Source organism: Gobio gobio (assembly GCF_949357685.1).
Source record: "Gobio gobio genome assembly, chromosome: 14".
NCBI classification, from domain to species: domain Eukaryota; kingdom Metazoa; phylum Chordata; class Actinopteri; order Cypriniformes; family Gobionidae; genus Gobio; species Gobio gobio.
The window spans coordinates 28,745,498-28,757,937 of NC_137107.1; the positions used below are offsets into that span (position 1 = coordinate 28,745,498).

The following is a 12,440-nucleotide window of genomic DNA, read 5'->3' on the forward strand; positions in this document are numbered from 1 at the left end:
AAAGTGACAGTAAAGAGATTTATAATGTTATAAAAGATTTTTATAAGAAATGTTTCTTGAACAGCAAATCTGCATATTAGAATGATTTCTGAAGGATCATGTGACACTGAAGACTGGAATAATGATGCTGAAAATTCAGCTTTGCCTTCAGATAAATAAATGACAATTTAAGATAATTAAGGATGATAATAAAAAAATAGAACTGTTCTTTTCAAGTCAGCTGGAAATGATGAAGTTGTAATAATCTTTGTGACGTATATCTGAGTTAAATGGCTTTGTGGACAAGAAAAGAAATGTAGGTGTGCGACGTTGTCCCATCCTCACGCCAGTAAACACTTCATCAGAGAAGAGATGTTACTGCAGGTGGGAGAATTATTTGTATTTTTTAAATTATGTGCATGGATAAATCATTTATAATAAATACTGCAATATTGCATTCCAATTTGATTTCAAAATGTAGTATTATTTTTCTGTATTTCTTATCAAATAAATGAAGCCTTGGTGAGCATTTAGAAAACCTTTAAAATAAAATCTTACTGACCCTAACCTATACACACACACACACACACACACACATAAATAAATAAAAGAACAGCATTTATTTTTATTTTTTTCAAAGGTTTGAGATATAATTAATGTGGGCTGCTTCTATAGTCTGTCTCTAAATTTGTTCTGTTCATTAACATTTTTGGCTTTAAAATGACAAAACAGATTTATTACAAAAAAGTAGCATTTAATAAGGAAAGTGGTTTCTTGTACACAGTAGGACTGATAACTGCACACAAAACATCTTGCTTTTTGATCAAAAGTCCTGGTTCATGATGGCACACAAGGAAGTTCCACTTCAAACTGTCTTAATGCCAGACAAGACAGCTTTTACATCATGAATCTCTAAACACATCCGGATCTCTGTCGATATCTACATGTCTTCCACACTCCACTTGTACGCCATCTCTTGGACAGCTTTCTTATCTGCCATCCTGGAGTACCGCTTCTGCTCAAAACCATTGGACCTAAAGGATCACAGGAAAAGTCTATTAAACCGTTGTCTTAGGTTAACGTTAAGATACTACAAACCAGCTGACATTTATCCATCTAAACCTCTTACCTGTCAACTCCATCCCAGCGATACCCTGGCATAAGGTTAAACCGATTCGGCGGTGGGGGCGGACCTTTGTAACGAGGTTTTTCTGGTGAAAACATTCAAATGTAAATTATTACGATTACAATTGTGATCTGACCGGGCTGCTTTTCAAATAAATCTCTGCAGGTTAGACTCTGCTTCTTAGAAAAATTATCAACTAAAAACAAAACAAAAACACAAAAGTAATCGTAATCATTAACAACAGGGATCACTAGCAGCAATTTGGACATTATTCCTTAGTTTTACCATTGATTCCTTTTAATTTTGCATTCTTGACTTTCTTCTTGCGAAGCATAGCCGCCATCGGGTCTCCGTCCCTTTCTTGCTCCCTCAGCATCCGATCGAGGTCTTCATCGTCAATGTGTCTCGCTAGCGGCTTCTGAGCCTCCCGCATGGCATCGGTTAAGTTCTGCTGCTGCATTTCACCCTGAGCAAGCCTGAAAAAAGACAGAGCAGATGTCAAAGCCGAAAAGAGCAAAAAGCCACACGCTGAAAAAATAGCTGCATTTGAACACCAATAAATAGACCTCACCCTTTTCCCCATTGCGCATATTTTTCATCCTTCTCTGCCTTTTCCCCAGCTTTCCTGCTAAGCTCGTCTCTCTCCAAATCCAGGTTACGTTTCTTACCCGACTTGTCTCGAAATATCGTCTCCGCATTTCTGGATGCCTCTGAGAGAGCAAAATAAATTTATGCTCATGTGACAATGAATGTTAGAAAATAAAACAACACTAATACACAACGTTATCAATGGCTTTTCATTAAACCTTCAAGAGGCTGGTTGCGTTTTTCCTTTCTGCGAATTTCTTCTTGTTCTTTCCTTAAAATGTCGACAGACACGAGCCCTGCAGCTCCTCCAGACAGCATTCGAGGGGCCTAAAAGCAAGAACAGTAAAAGTCCAAACATAAGGATCCTTAATACAACTTTAATCCAAAAGAAGAAGAAAAAACATTGTGTATATTTGCTTATTTAATCCACGAACTGAATGTTTAGCCCCGTTTCAACCGAAATTACCCGGAACAATTTGTCCCAGGAACTTTTCTCCCTCAGATCTGCAGCTGTCTGCATTTCCATAGCGGTCTAAAGTACCGTGAAGATTAGTCCGGTGACGTAGGACTGCGCACGACTTTCTAGAGCCCACTGGATTTCGTCCTCCGCAAATGCACTTAATAAAGCCTGAACCTCGTCGTCAGTCCATCAGTCATATTTTTTAAACTCCATTGTTAATTCGAATAGTAAACAACTCTTACTGCGCGCACCGCAACAGACTTTTAGGTTGAAGTCCCACCCCCGAAAGTTCCTGAACTTTGAAAAAGTACTACCTTGCGAGCAGAGCCCGGAACTTTATTTAGACCCCGGTTCCTGCGGTTGAAACACACCGAGTACCACCCCAAAGTCCCTAGTTCCTGGGGAAAGTTCCTGTGGTGGAAACGCGGCTTATCTTAAAGGCACAGCAACAGAAAAACATTACATTTAATTTAAAGGGTCAGAGACAGGGTGAAAAAGTTAAAGGAGAACTCCAGGGAATTTTTAAGTTAATCTTGATCGTTATATCTTTGTGAGTACTGTGTAAAAAAAAAAAAAATGAACCGGATTGGTGCTTGCAACACGGAGCTGTTACAGTTAATGCCCAGAGCTCCCACTCAACTAACACGGCAGTTATGGGGGCATATGCATAAAGAGTGTCTTTATGCCTCTTAACAGACACAAAATGCAATTCAAATGTCTGTCCAACATGAACAGGGCCCTTACATGACAACGAGATGCGTTTAGTAACTTAGCCATTGTTTAAATTCACCTAAATGGCGTTTTAGATGGCAAGCTGTAGTCTCGCGGGAACTCAGTTGTAGCCGGAAAAATGTAAATAGTCCAGGTGGGAGGAGCGTTGCGTGTGTGAAGAGTGATGATCGGCTCACAAGTAAAGAAGAAATGGTTCGCGTTTGTGCCGTTCCGAATTGTGGCAACAGAATGCGAAAATACAAGAATTTACATTTCTTGTAAATCAGTACTAACATTGTAACAGGATCTCAAAAGAAACAATTTAATAATTTAATGTTTTAAATTATAAAAAGGGTAATATTTTATACATTACTTGCTGAATAATCAGCATTATTTAAAGAAGTGTCCAACACAATAGTTAAAGGCCCACCATATAGGATGAATTTTTTTGCTGTAATTATGAAAAACTGCTGGTGTTTAAAGTATTTTGGTAACATAAATTGGGAAATTAATTAAATGAATAACCATTTTAGAAACATAAATTGGGTGATTAATTTAATCAACCTCAGTTAATTCTTTGATTACATTAGTTACAAGAACTGCATGTTCTTCAATAAAACATGGTTTTGAGGGGGACATTTTTAAATTCAGTTAAATAAACAAATAAACTATTTACATGAAATAAATAAATAAAATACATAATTTAATTTTAATTCATCCTGTACTAGAGGGCTGCATTGGGATTGAGTCCCGCCGGGTCCCGCGGGACCCAACGTAAATCTCGCGGGAGCGGGCGGTTTGAAATTTGCTGCGGGCGGGAATGGGCGGCTAGAAAAAATACTGCGAGAATCGGCGGGATAGGGAGGTTGCCTAACGACATGATGGAGAAGATGTCAATAGATGATGTAGAAAAGAACCTCAAACGAGGTATTTATAGCACAAAACCTAAGCAAGGAAAGTCTGACATTTGGAGAAGTTTCTCAATTGTTTTGGTAGGCAAAATCATGCGGTATAACGTTATATGTATCCACATATTGCACAGCTGGCAAATACATAGCTACTTGATCATACCTCACCAAAAACGCTCAGCACTCCCTGCAGGTCAAGTTGACTGTCTGGGGTTTTTTTTGACAAACAATACATAGAAGTTTAGTGAGTGGAGATGGATTGTTTCTAAATGTCCGTTTGCTATATTGTGTTCACATTACGTTCTGTTGAAGCATGTTTTCTCAGGTTTCCTTTCAGTCGGTCACGTTCGACGGAATTGGGATCTGTTTTTGTTTCTCAATCTGTTTTTCTGTTTTGCAAAGCAGTCTATTTTTATGTGCAAAGTTTTTGATAAAAACGAAATTATATTTGAATGTATTTGTCTTTTTTTTTTTTTTGTACATGCAGGCCAGGGAAACGAAACAAAGAACCCCATGAATCTCTTTAATAATATCAATACAAATACGTGTTCTTTTTTTTTCCTGCGGGACATGAGAAGACACAAAATCAATGCATCTCTATTATTGTGCGGGAATAAATTCTCAGAGTTTTGCGGGTGCGGGCGGGAGTGGACATACATATTGCGGGAGCGGGCGGGAGTGTAACACATACGTTGCGGGAGCGGGCGGTAATGGTCAGAAATTCGGCGGGTGCGGGCGGGAGCGGGATGAAGAAAACAGTCCCGCGCAGGGCTCTATCCTGTACCTCCTTTTAAGTAGGTTATAGCCCCCTACTAGGCCCCAGCCCCATTGCTGAGAACAAGTAATACAGGTGCAAAACTCAGTTCCTGGAGAGTTTATCTTCAAAATCAAACACACCTGATCCAGCTAATCAAGTCCTTCAGGCTTATTTTAGGGCTGGCCGAAACGGCCTAAAAAACATCCCCGCTTTTTTCACAAAAAATCAGATATACGATTTAAAATCCATCTGCAGATGACAAAGAAATTGTTCAAAACAAGTTTTAACTTTATTTTGTTTATGTAAAATATTTGCGGCTTGGTAGCATATACCCGGGGCCTGTACCATGATGGTAGTTTAACAAACTCAGCTTAGAATTAGAATTCAAATTAGATCGTGGTCATAGATATATCGATAGTAGATGCCTCATTCTACTGATCCGTGCAGGCGCTAATGAGGCATCTACGTATATATCTATGACCATGATCTAATTTGACCTCACTTTCCGGAAGTTATGGCGAGCTCAGAGACGATTGCGTTCGTCTGTTAAGAGGTAAAATAATAGCATAAATACTGCTCGGTTGTTTCGCTAGATAAGACCCTTATTCATCGTCTGGTATCGTTTAAAGCCCTGAAACTGTCATTTGGACCTTGAACCGTTTGGAAGCCATTGAAGTCCATTATATGGAGAAAAACCCTGGACTGTTTTCATCCAAAACCTTAATTTCTTTTCGACTGCAGAAAGAAAGACATGGACATCTTGGATGACATGGGGGTGAGTAAATTATCAGCAAAAGTTTATTTAAAAGTGAACTAATCCTTTAAAGAAAATCCCAAACTTCCCACTGGTATTTACGACTTCGTGGTGGCGTTCATGTAAATACGAGCTTCACGAAATGACTTGAACGCACCATTTGTGACTTCCTACTTTTCTCCATATTTTAGTGAGTGGAAATGGCTAATAAGTCAATAAGTGCTCCTCTGCTGCCATCTACTGGTTATAGTGGTAATTTCATGTCTTTTTAAACTACACATAAAAAAAAACCATTTGACTATTTCTTCCACAATACCCCTTTAAACTTTTACTTTTACAAATCATCACATTAAAAATTACATTAAAATAGGATCATATTTAGAGCTTTGAAGTGAAGCACTTTGAAGTGAACCCGGAGATGAATAATGGCAACATTAAATCATGTGGTCTTATTACAGTAAATCATGGTGAATGTTGGTGATTTGTGACTGAAACCCCTGATCTTCGCTCATGTTGTCTCAATGTTTCTCCTGGTTTCCACATCAGCGCTGTTTGATCTGATATCTGTGGTTTGAACAGAATTCTGTGCCGAATGCTTGCTTGCGATGTTATTCATTCTGTGGTGTATTTAAATGCTTTCTCACCGGATCTCCCAGCGCTGTGTAGTAACGGCACCACGTGATCAAGATCGGGCCGTGTGTGAGCTCGCGCTGTCCTCGCAGCTAAAATGAATAGCACGTTTCCGTTCAGACTTCAAACACACTTTGCAGCGGGGTATTGTTTGTTCTGCGACTGACACCGAAAAACTGAACCAATTACGAAAGACACTGTATGTTGTAAGAAGACACTGTCCTTGTTGTTTGTGTATCTCTATGGCAAACGCGCGGGGGGAGGGCTGAGCCATTACGGTAGTCCAGAGGGGAGCGTCAGTGGATGTTAAAGAAAAAAACGATTTTCATTCAAACAAGTCGACGTAAACTACACATTTGAGTTTGATCGATTTATTGCCCAGCCCTACAAAAACTACAGGTATGCATGTTGGAGCAGATAAACTATAGGGTTGTGGCCCTCAGGAACACCTGCACTAATATAAAGGATTCTGTAACATGAACCCTGAACTTACTGTAGGTGCATCAGGAGAGCGTGTCCTCCGTGGTGGAGACAGGTCCGAGTCTGATCCACGTCCTCCCTGTGGCTTTTTCCTGGGAGGAGAGAGATCTGAATCTGAACCTCTTCCACCCAGGCCTCTCTTTCTGGGTGGAGACAGACCAGAATCTGAGCCCCGTCGTCCGTGAGGACGTCTGCGAGGTGGCGACTGATCAGAGTCTGAGCCTTTGCCTGTCCGAGCTCTTCTCCTGGGCGGCGAAAGGTCACCAGAAGCAGCAGCTTTTGTCTTTTTTCTGTGCGGGGAATCTGAAGAGATTCATTTTAAGTTAAATTAAATAATAAGCTACATTTTGATGACATTCATTGTGTAAATGTTGTTTCTGATTAGTGGATGGATTTTCATACCTTTATCATGCTGCCTTTGAGTTCTGGAGGGCGAGCTTTTTTGACTCTTTCTAGGAGGTGAAGGTGACGAGGAGTCATGCCATCTGTTTTTGTTCTCTGTTCTGTCTCTCTGAGATGAAATGTCTGGCGAGTCATGACGACCTCTTCCCAGAGGTGAGAGATCCGGCGAGTCGTGCCGAATCCTCTTAGGCGAGAGGTCAGGGGAATCGTGCCGCACCCTCGGTACAGGAGAATTCTCTGGTGATTCATGTCGCACTCCACAACCTCTGTCAGTGTCCGAGCTAAACAAAGCAACACTCATTATACTCTCTATGCAGTAATGATTTTAATAAGAAGAAAAGGAGAAAGGACAGTTACCTTCTTTCTAATTTGGAGTCCTGAGTTTCTTGGAGATCTTGCTCTGTTGCTAAGACACAAATTAGAAGAATTAGGGCTGCACGATATATCAAAATAGCGCAAATGAGCTTATCACAATATGCATATCGCAACAGCATATGATATTTGATTATTCAGTTTCTGTATTGTTTCTTACTTGAAGTGTTAAATAGATCTAATATAGACCCTACCTGAAAAACTTAAAGCAATTTTTATTTTACTTTCATCTTTGTTTTATTGTATTTGTGCTATTGTTTATAGTTCTTATTTTTAATAACAAAGATACATTAAAATGAAAATAAATAAATAATTTTATTTTTGGTTTTTGGTTGAGTTTTAGGTTGATATTACTATATATTACCAAGTTGTACAAAGAGTTTTTGGTATTTAAATATTGACATGGATTTTTTGTTTTGTTTATATTGATATTAACATTACATTGCCAGATTTGTTTGTGACATTACTTTTTATGTAATGCTAAAACACTGCTGTTCACTTTCAGAAGTTGTAGTGATGCTATACACACACACACATACATACATACATACATACATACATACATACATACATACACACACATACACATACATACATATATATATATAAAACTTTCAGTTTTTAAATATAATTTAAATTGATTTTCCCCACTTAAAGTAATATCGTATCACATATTGCATTTAACAAGGCATCACATTTTTATTCAATAGCGCACAGTCCTAATATATATGTAAAGCTCTTGTAACACTTATTCTACATATCAGACACTACGTTCCGAAGTTTGGGTCAGTACGATTTTTTAAAAATAGATTAATACTTTTATTCAGCAAGGACGAATTAAATTGATCAAAAATGGCGGAAAATACATTTTTACTAAAGTTTATTATTTCAAATAAATACTGTTCTTTTGAACTATTTTTCAAAGAATCCAGAAAATAATTATCACAATTTTCTACAAAAGTATTAAGCAGCACAATTGTCGTTTCTTTCAAAGACTTCTTTCACAAACATTTAAAAAATCTTAACATCCCCAAACTTTTGAACGGTACCCCAAATAGTAAACATGCATCTGCTTTACATTGCTCTTTATACTACACCTTTGTTCCAATTAAATGGTGGTGAGCATTTCAACGGCCATTCTGTTTTCTCAGACGTATGAATCCCACACAAGCACAAAAACTCATAAAGTATGAATGTCTTACCGCCCATCACTTTCCACTTGCTGGTTTGAAATGCCTCGAGCTGCTTAATCTCATCTGGGCGTTCATCTATCATGTCTGCAATCTAAAAGGAGGATTTTGACCAAGACATTTAACACTGCTGCAAAGTCATCCATTCAATCCATGTTCCATAGTACTTTTCTGATAGTGATCACTAAAGACCAAACAACAATAAAGTGTTTAGGATGGCTATGAAGGTGTTAATAAAACTTCACATAGATAAAGCGTGCTTCTACACACCACAGGAGCCTCATCATCGTCATCTTCTTCTTTATTTTCTTCTTCGTTATTAGCAGCAAGTTGCCTCCAATCAATGTCATCATCCACAATTTTCATCCTGTAGTTTATAATGAGAATTTAGCTGCTTGAGCACTTGACAAATGATTTCCTAATCGCTGTGAATGTATCCAATTCTGTAAGCATTTGAGACTTAGCCATAATGTCATTATGTTCAGTGATTACTGTAGATACAGCGAGCTAAAATCTGATCATATTTACCCTCTCCCAGTGGGTTTCGGACGTTTCTTCTTAATCTTCTTTTCTTTAGACTTCTTACCAGCTTCATCATTTGATAAATACCGTTTAAGGTAATCTGCCTTAGTGAACGCAGCACCTTTGCTAATGCCTGTGGATGTAGCCATCTTGTTGATGTATTACGTCACTGAACGGACGCTGCTAAGGGACAAAATTGACAACGCAAAATACAAGTTTTTGGAATAAAAAATTCAGTGACAGAATGGAAAGAAGTCTGGCTTCTTCGATAAAAATCCTTCTGGCCAGCAAAGTTGTTGTTGAAGTTTCTTCAATGGTGTAGCCTATTACTTTTTATTTTAGAATTCCAAGCTCTGTAAACCCGAATAAGTTGGCAGTCGGTTACATCACATTTTTTAAGTTAAGAAATGTAAAGTTTAAGTATGCAGTACTTGCAGATTTTTATTTTGTACTCATACATTTTAATATATCTTAACTTCAAATGTTTGAGAATTCATACATTTAAATATAAAACAACTCAAAAAAATTCTAAACTAGCATAACAAAACAATAAACACTATTAAATATCCACCTTGACATTAATCTTGCATCAAAAACATTATATAACACTTAATTTTAGCATTTACTCTCCCTATTGAGTGCCATGGCAAAGCATGCTGGGAAATAGAAATCCCAGCCCAGTTTCAGATAAATTTAAGTTTGTCTAAATTAAAAGAAACTAGTTAATAAAACTCAAAACAATGAAACAATTCAGATTACTTAAAATGTGTCAGTTTTGTGAACTCAAAAGAAAACGAAAGTTCTAAATACTCATAAAAGTTAATTTGATTGAACTAATTTGTTTAATTTGAGGGGGCTCTACTCAAACAAATTAATTATTTTGAGGGTTAGGGTTTACAGTGACCCTCTTAGAATATTTTTTATTGACTTTTATTAACAGCCACACTCTGAAATTATGAATTAAAATGTTTTATTTAAGAGCAACTGTTCTCTTTATGATCATAAAGCTATTATAGTTAACTGTACAAGTGATTACAAAGTGATTTTAAAGATGTCAGTAAGATGATGACGATGAGGGGCACAAAGAAACTGTGAATTGTGAAATTCTAAACAAGATTTTGACTTCAGGTGAACATATTCTGCTGCTCTCTGGCAGCTGTTTCCGATGATAACTTTTTTCCGAAAGCAACAAAACTAAAGTTTGGGGGTTTCCAACTTGTTGAAGGTGTGGCTTCAAGATATTCTAGCAGCTTTGTGCACAGTCTGAATTTGCCATCCAAGGGGTAAGCATCATATTTCTTTAAACTTTACACCAAAAGCTATCTCTGATTTCAAAATTAAACAACAAACCTCAAAATTAAAACCTGCAACACCTCTTGCTCTTTACAACAGCGGATGAACAGTTTTGTTTGTTTTCTCTAGATTTAAACATGTGGGCAGAGAATGACTTGTGTCCAGGTGTGCCGTGTCTCGAAAGCTACACAGAGCCTGCGAATGGTAAAATATACCTCATGTATCATGGGACCTCTCGAAATGCTGCACAGCAGATCATGGGCTGCGTCTTTCTGCCATCTAAAGATGGAATGCTAGGACGTGGCGTCTACCTCAGCCGAGATCTTAACAAGGCCAGCAGATACCCGCTTAATTTGTGTGTATATGAAAGGGCTGTTATAAGAGTAAAGGTCAATGTTGGGAGAGTGAAGAAGATTGATTATCAAGGTCATCCACTGCAAAAAACCTGGCATGATAATGGATACGACACTGCCTGGTGCCCTCCAAACTGTGGCATGGTGCGAAGTGGTCTTGAAGAAGACTGTGTTTGGGATCCAAGTCGGATTCAGATCATTGATGTAATTTACCCAAAAGGGCAATGTGGTGATAACTGTTAAAAAGAATAAAACAACAACATAAAATAGATAGAAATCGCAAATGTACTGCTTCTTTTTTCATGTTTTTTAAGAATAAAATGTATTGTCAAATGAATCACTGTATTCAGAATTGCAACTTCTTATGTAGGTAGCCCTATATGTTATCTTTTTGATTATTTAGCATTTTGCATTTACATGCCAGTGTTCAAATTCAAGGCTAAAATCCAAAAATTAAGGTTGTTACTGAAGAAATGACTGGGAAATATCATTAGTTCAGTTGACGTGGTTAAAAAGGATAGGAAAAATCTGATAATTTGATTCACAAGATGCTTTTTATTCAAAGCAAGAATTGTGGTCCATAGCCAATTTCATCTCCTTATTTTGAGACACTGACACATTTCTATTCTATTTATGTCATTTTCAGAGTCCATAGTTTCACATTTATATTCTCTCACTGGGCAGTCAATAGTAAACAGTGTTTCTGAATGGTGGTATTAGTGTTGTGAACACCCTGTGTGCTTGAACTGTAAAGACATATAAAAATACATTGCATTTACTGGTCTGGAGTGAGTTTCTAACTTGTCATCACAATGTTAATCACATACATTGTTTCTTTGTTTAACTTTAAATAAAAGTGCATCAATAATTGCATGTGTTTACCTTGTCTGTTTCATTTCAGAAATTAGTCCTATTTACTGTTCATTAAACTGATTAAATGTGTGGGGATTCCAGTCCTGTAAATCAGAAATGAGAAATATAGGAAAATTGGGTAAAATCTTGGGTAAGATCTTCTTATTTTCATTGCAATATTAATTAAACATGTAATCTAAAATAAATCAATAACAAAATAAATATGAAATACTATACATTAAATGAATTCAAATCAATCAGCAGTCCCAGTATTATAGTCATGAGCACCCTATCGTGGTGCCACCTGTACCTTCCCTGAGTAAGTGCCTTTTGTTTTTTTGTTTTTTTACACCCGGCCAAGATGTGTGCCATGGAGGGGCACCATGGCACACATCTTGGCCGGGTGTAAAAAAGCACTTACTCAGGGAAGGTACAGGTGGCGCCACGATAGGGTGCTCATGACACTCGCTAACACCTTAGAGCAGGAGAGGAAAAAGAGACGCCAGCCTCTTCGGAAAACAACTTCAATCCAGTTTGTAAGGGAGGGGGAAATTCCACCAACCACAGCAACAACAAGAACCAGTCTGCTACAAAAGGCCCAATCATGGGAAATGAAGGTCGACCTGAGAGGAAGGCTGCAATTCCCCCAGTTTGTCCAGACAACCCTGAGGCCGGATGTGGTACTGTGGTCAGAAGAGGGAAAAAAGATCATCCTCATAGAACTTACAGTCCCATGGGAAGAGGGGTGTGAACAGGCCTTTGAAAGAAAGAGTACCAAATATCAAGACCTGCTGCACGACTGCAGGGGAAAAGGATGGCAGGCCTGGCTTTTCCCGGCCGAGGTCGGCTGTAGAGGATTCCCTGCTCAGTCAGTGTGGAGAATGCTCACAGCCATTGGAATAACAGGAAAGGAGAGGAAGGCAGCAGCTCGCAGGATGGGGGAGGCAGCGGAAAGAGCCTCTTGCTGGTTATGGAGCAAGAGGGAGGAGTTGAGCTGGAAGCCAGGAGGGGAAGATGGGCAGTGACTTGGCCACCACTGCCGACCCACCATCGGGAGGGTGTT

The 12,440-nt window shown here is 38.4% G+C and overlaps 1 protein-coding gene across 1 annotated transcript; it reads right to left on the reverse strand.

Moving 5' to 3' along the window:
• Positions 1-577: 577 nt before the first annotated feature.
• On the reverse strand, positions 578-9,050 carry bud13 (BUD13 homolog). Its single transcript, XM_079834814.1, has 11 exons — positions 8,886-9,050; positions 8,628-8,724; positions 8,370-8,451; positions 7,153-7,201; positions 6,796-7,076; positions 6,407-6,696; positions 1,912-2,020; positions 1,677-1,815; positions 1,391-1,581; positions 1,109-1,190; positions 578-1,013 (listed from the first exon to the last, which is right to left on the reverse strand). Exons 1-11 carry the CDS (start codon positions 9,026-9,028, stop codon positions 920-922), a joined length of 1,557 nt encoding a protein of 518 aa, XP_079690940.1. The 5' UTR covers positions 9,029-9,050; the 3' UTR covers positions 578-919.
• Between the last annotated feature and the right edge of the window lie 3,390 nt (positions 9,051-12,440).

Excerpts from the sequence above, each read along its gene's own strand:
- bud13 (XM_079834814.1), bottom strand. The coding sequence starts at position 9,028 with ATGGCTACATCCACAGGCATTAGCAAAGGTGCTGCGTTCACTAAGGCA. Across the intron at positions 2,021-6,406 it reads GCTCTCCTGATGCACCTACA|GCCCCTCGAATGCTGTCTGG; the intron begins GTAAGTTCAGGG and ends TCTTGCTTTTAG. Across the intron at positions 1,014-1,108 it reads CGCTGGGATGGAGTTGACAG|GTCCAATGGTTTTGAGCAGA; the intron begins GTAAGAGGTTTA and ends GTGATCCTTTAG.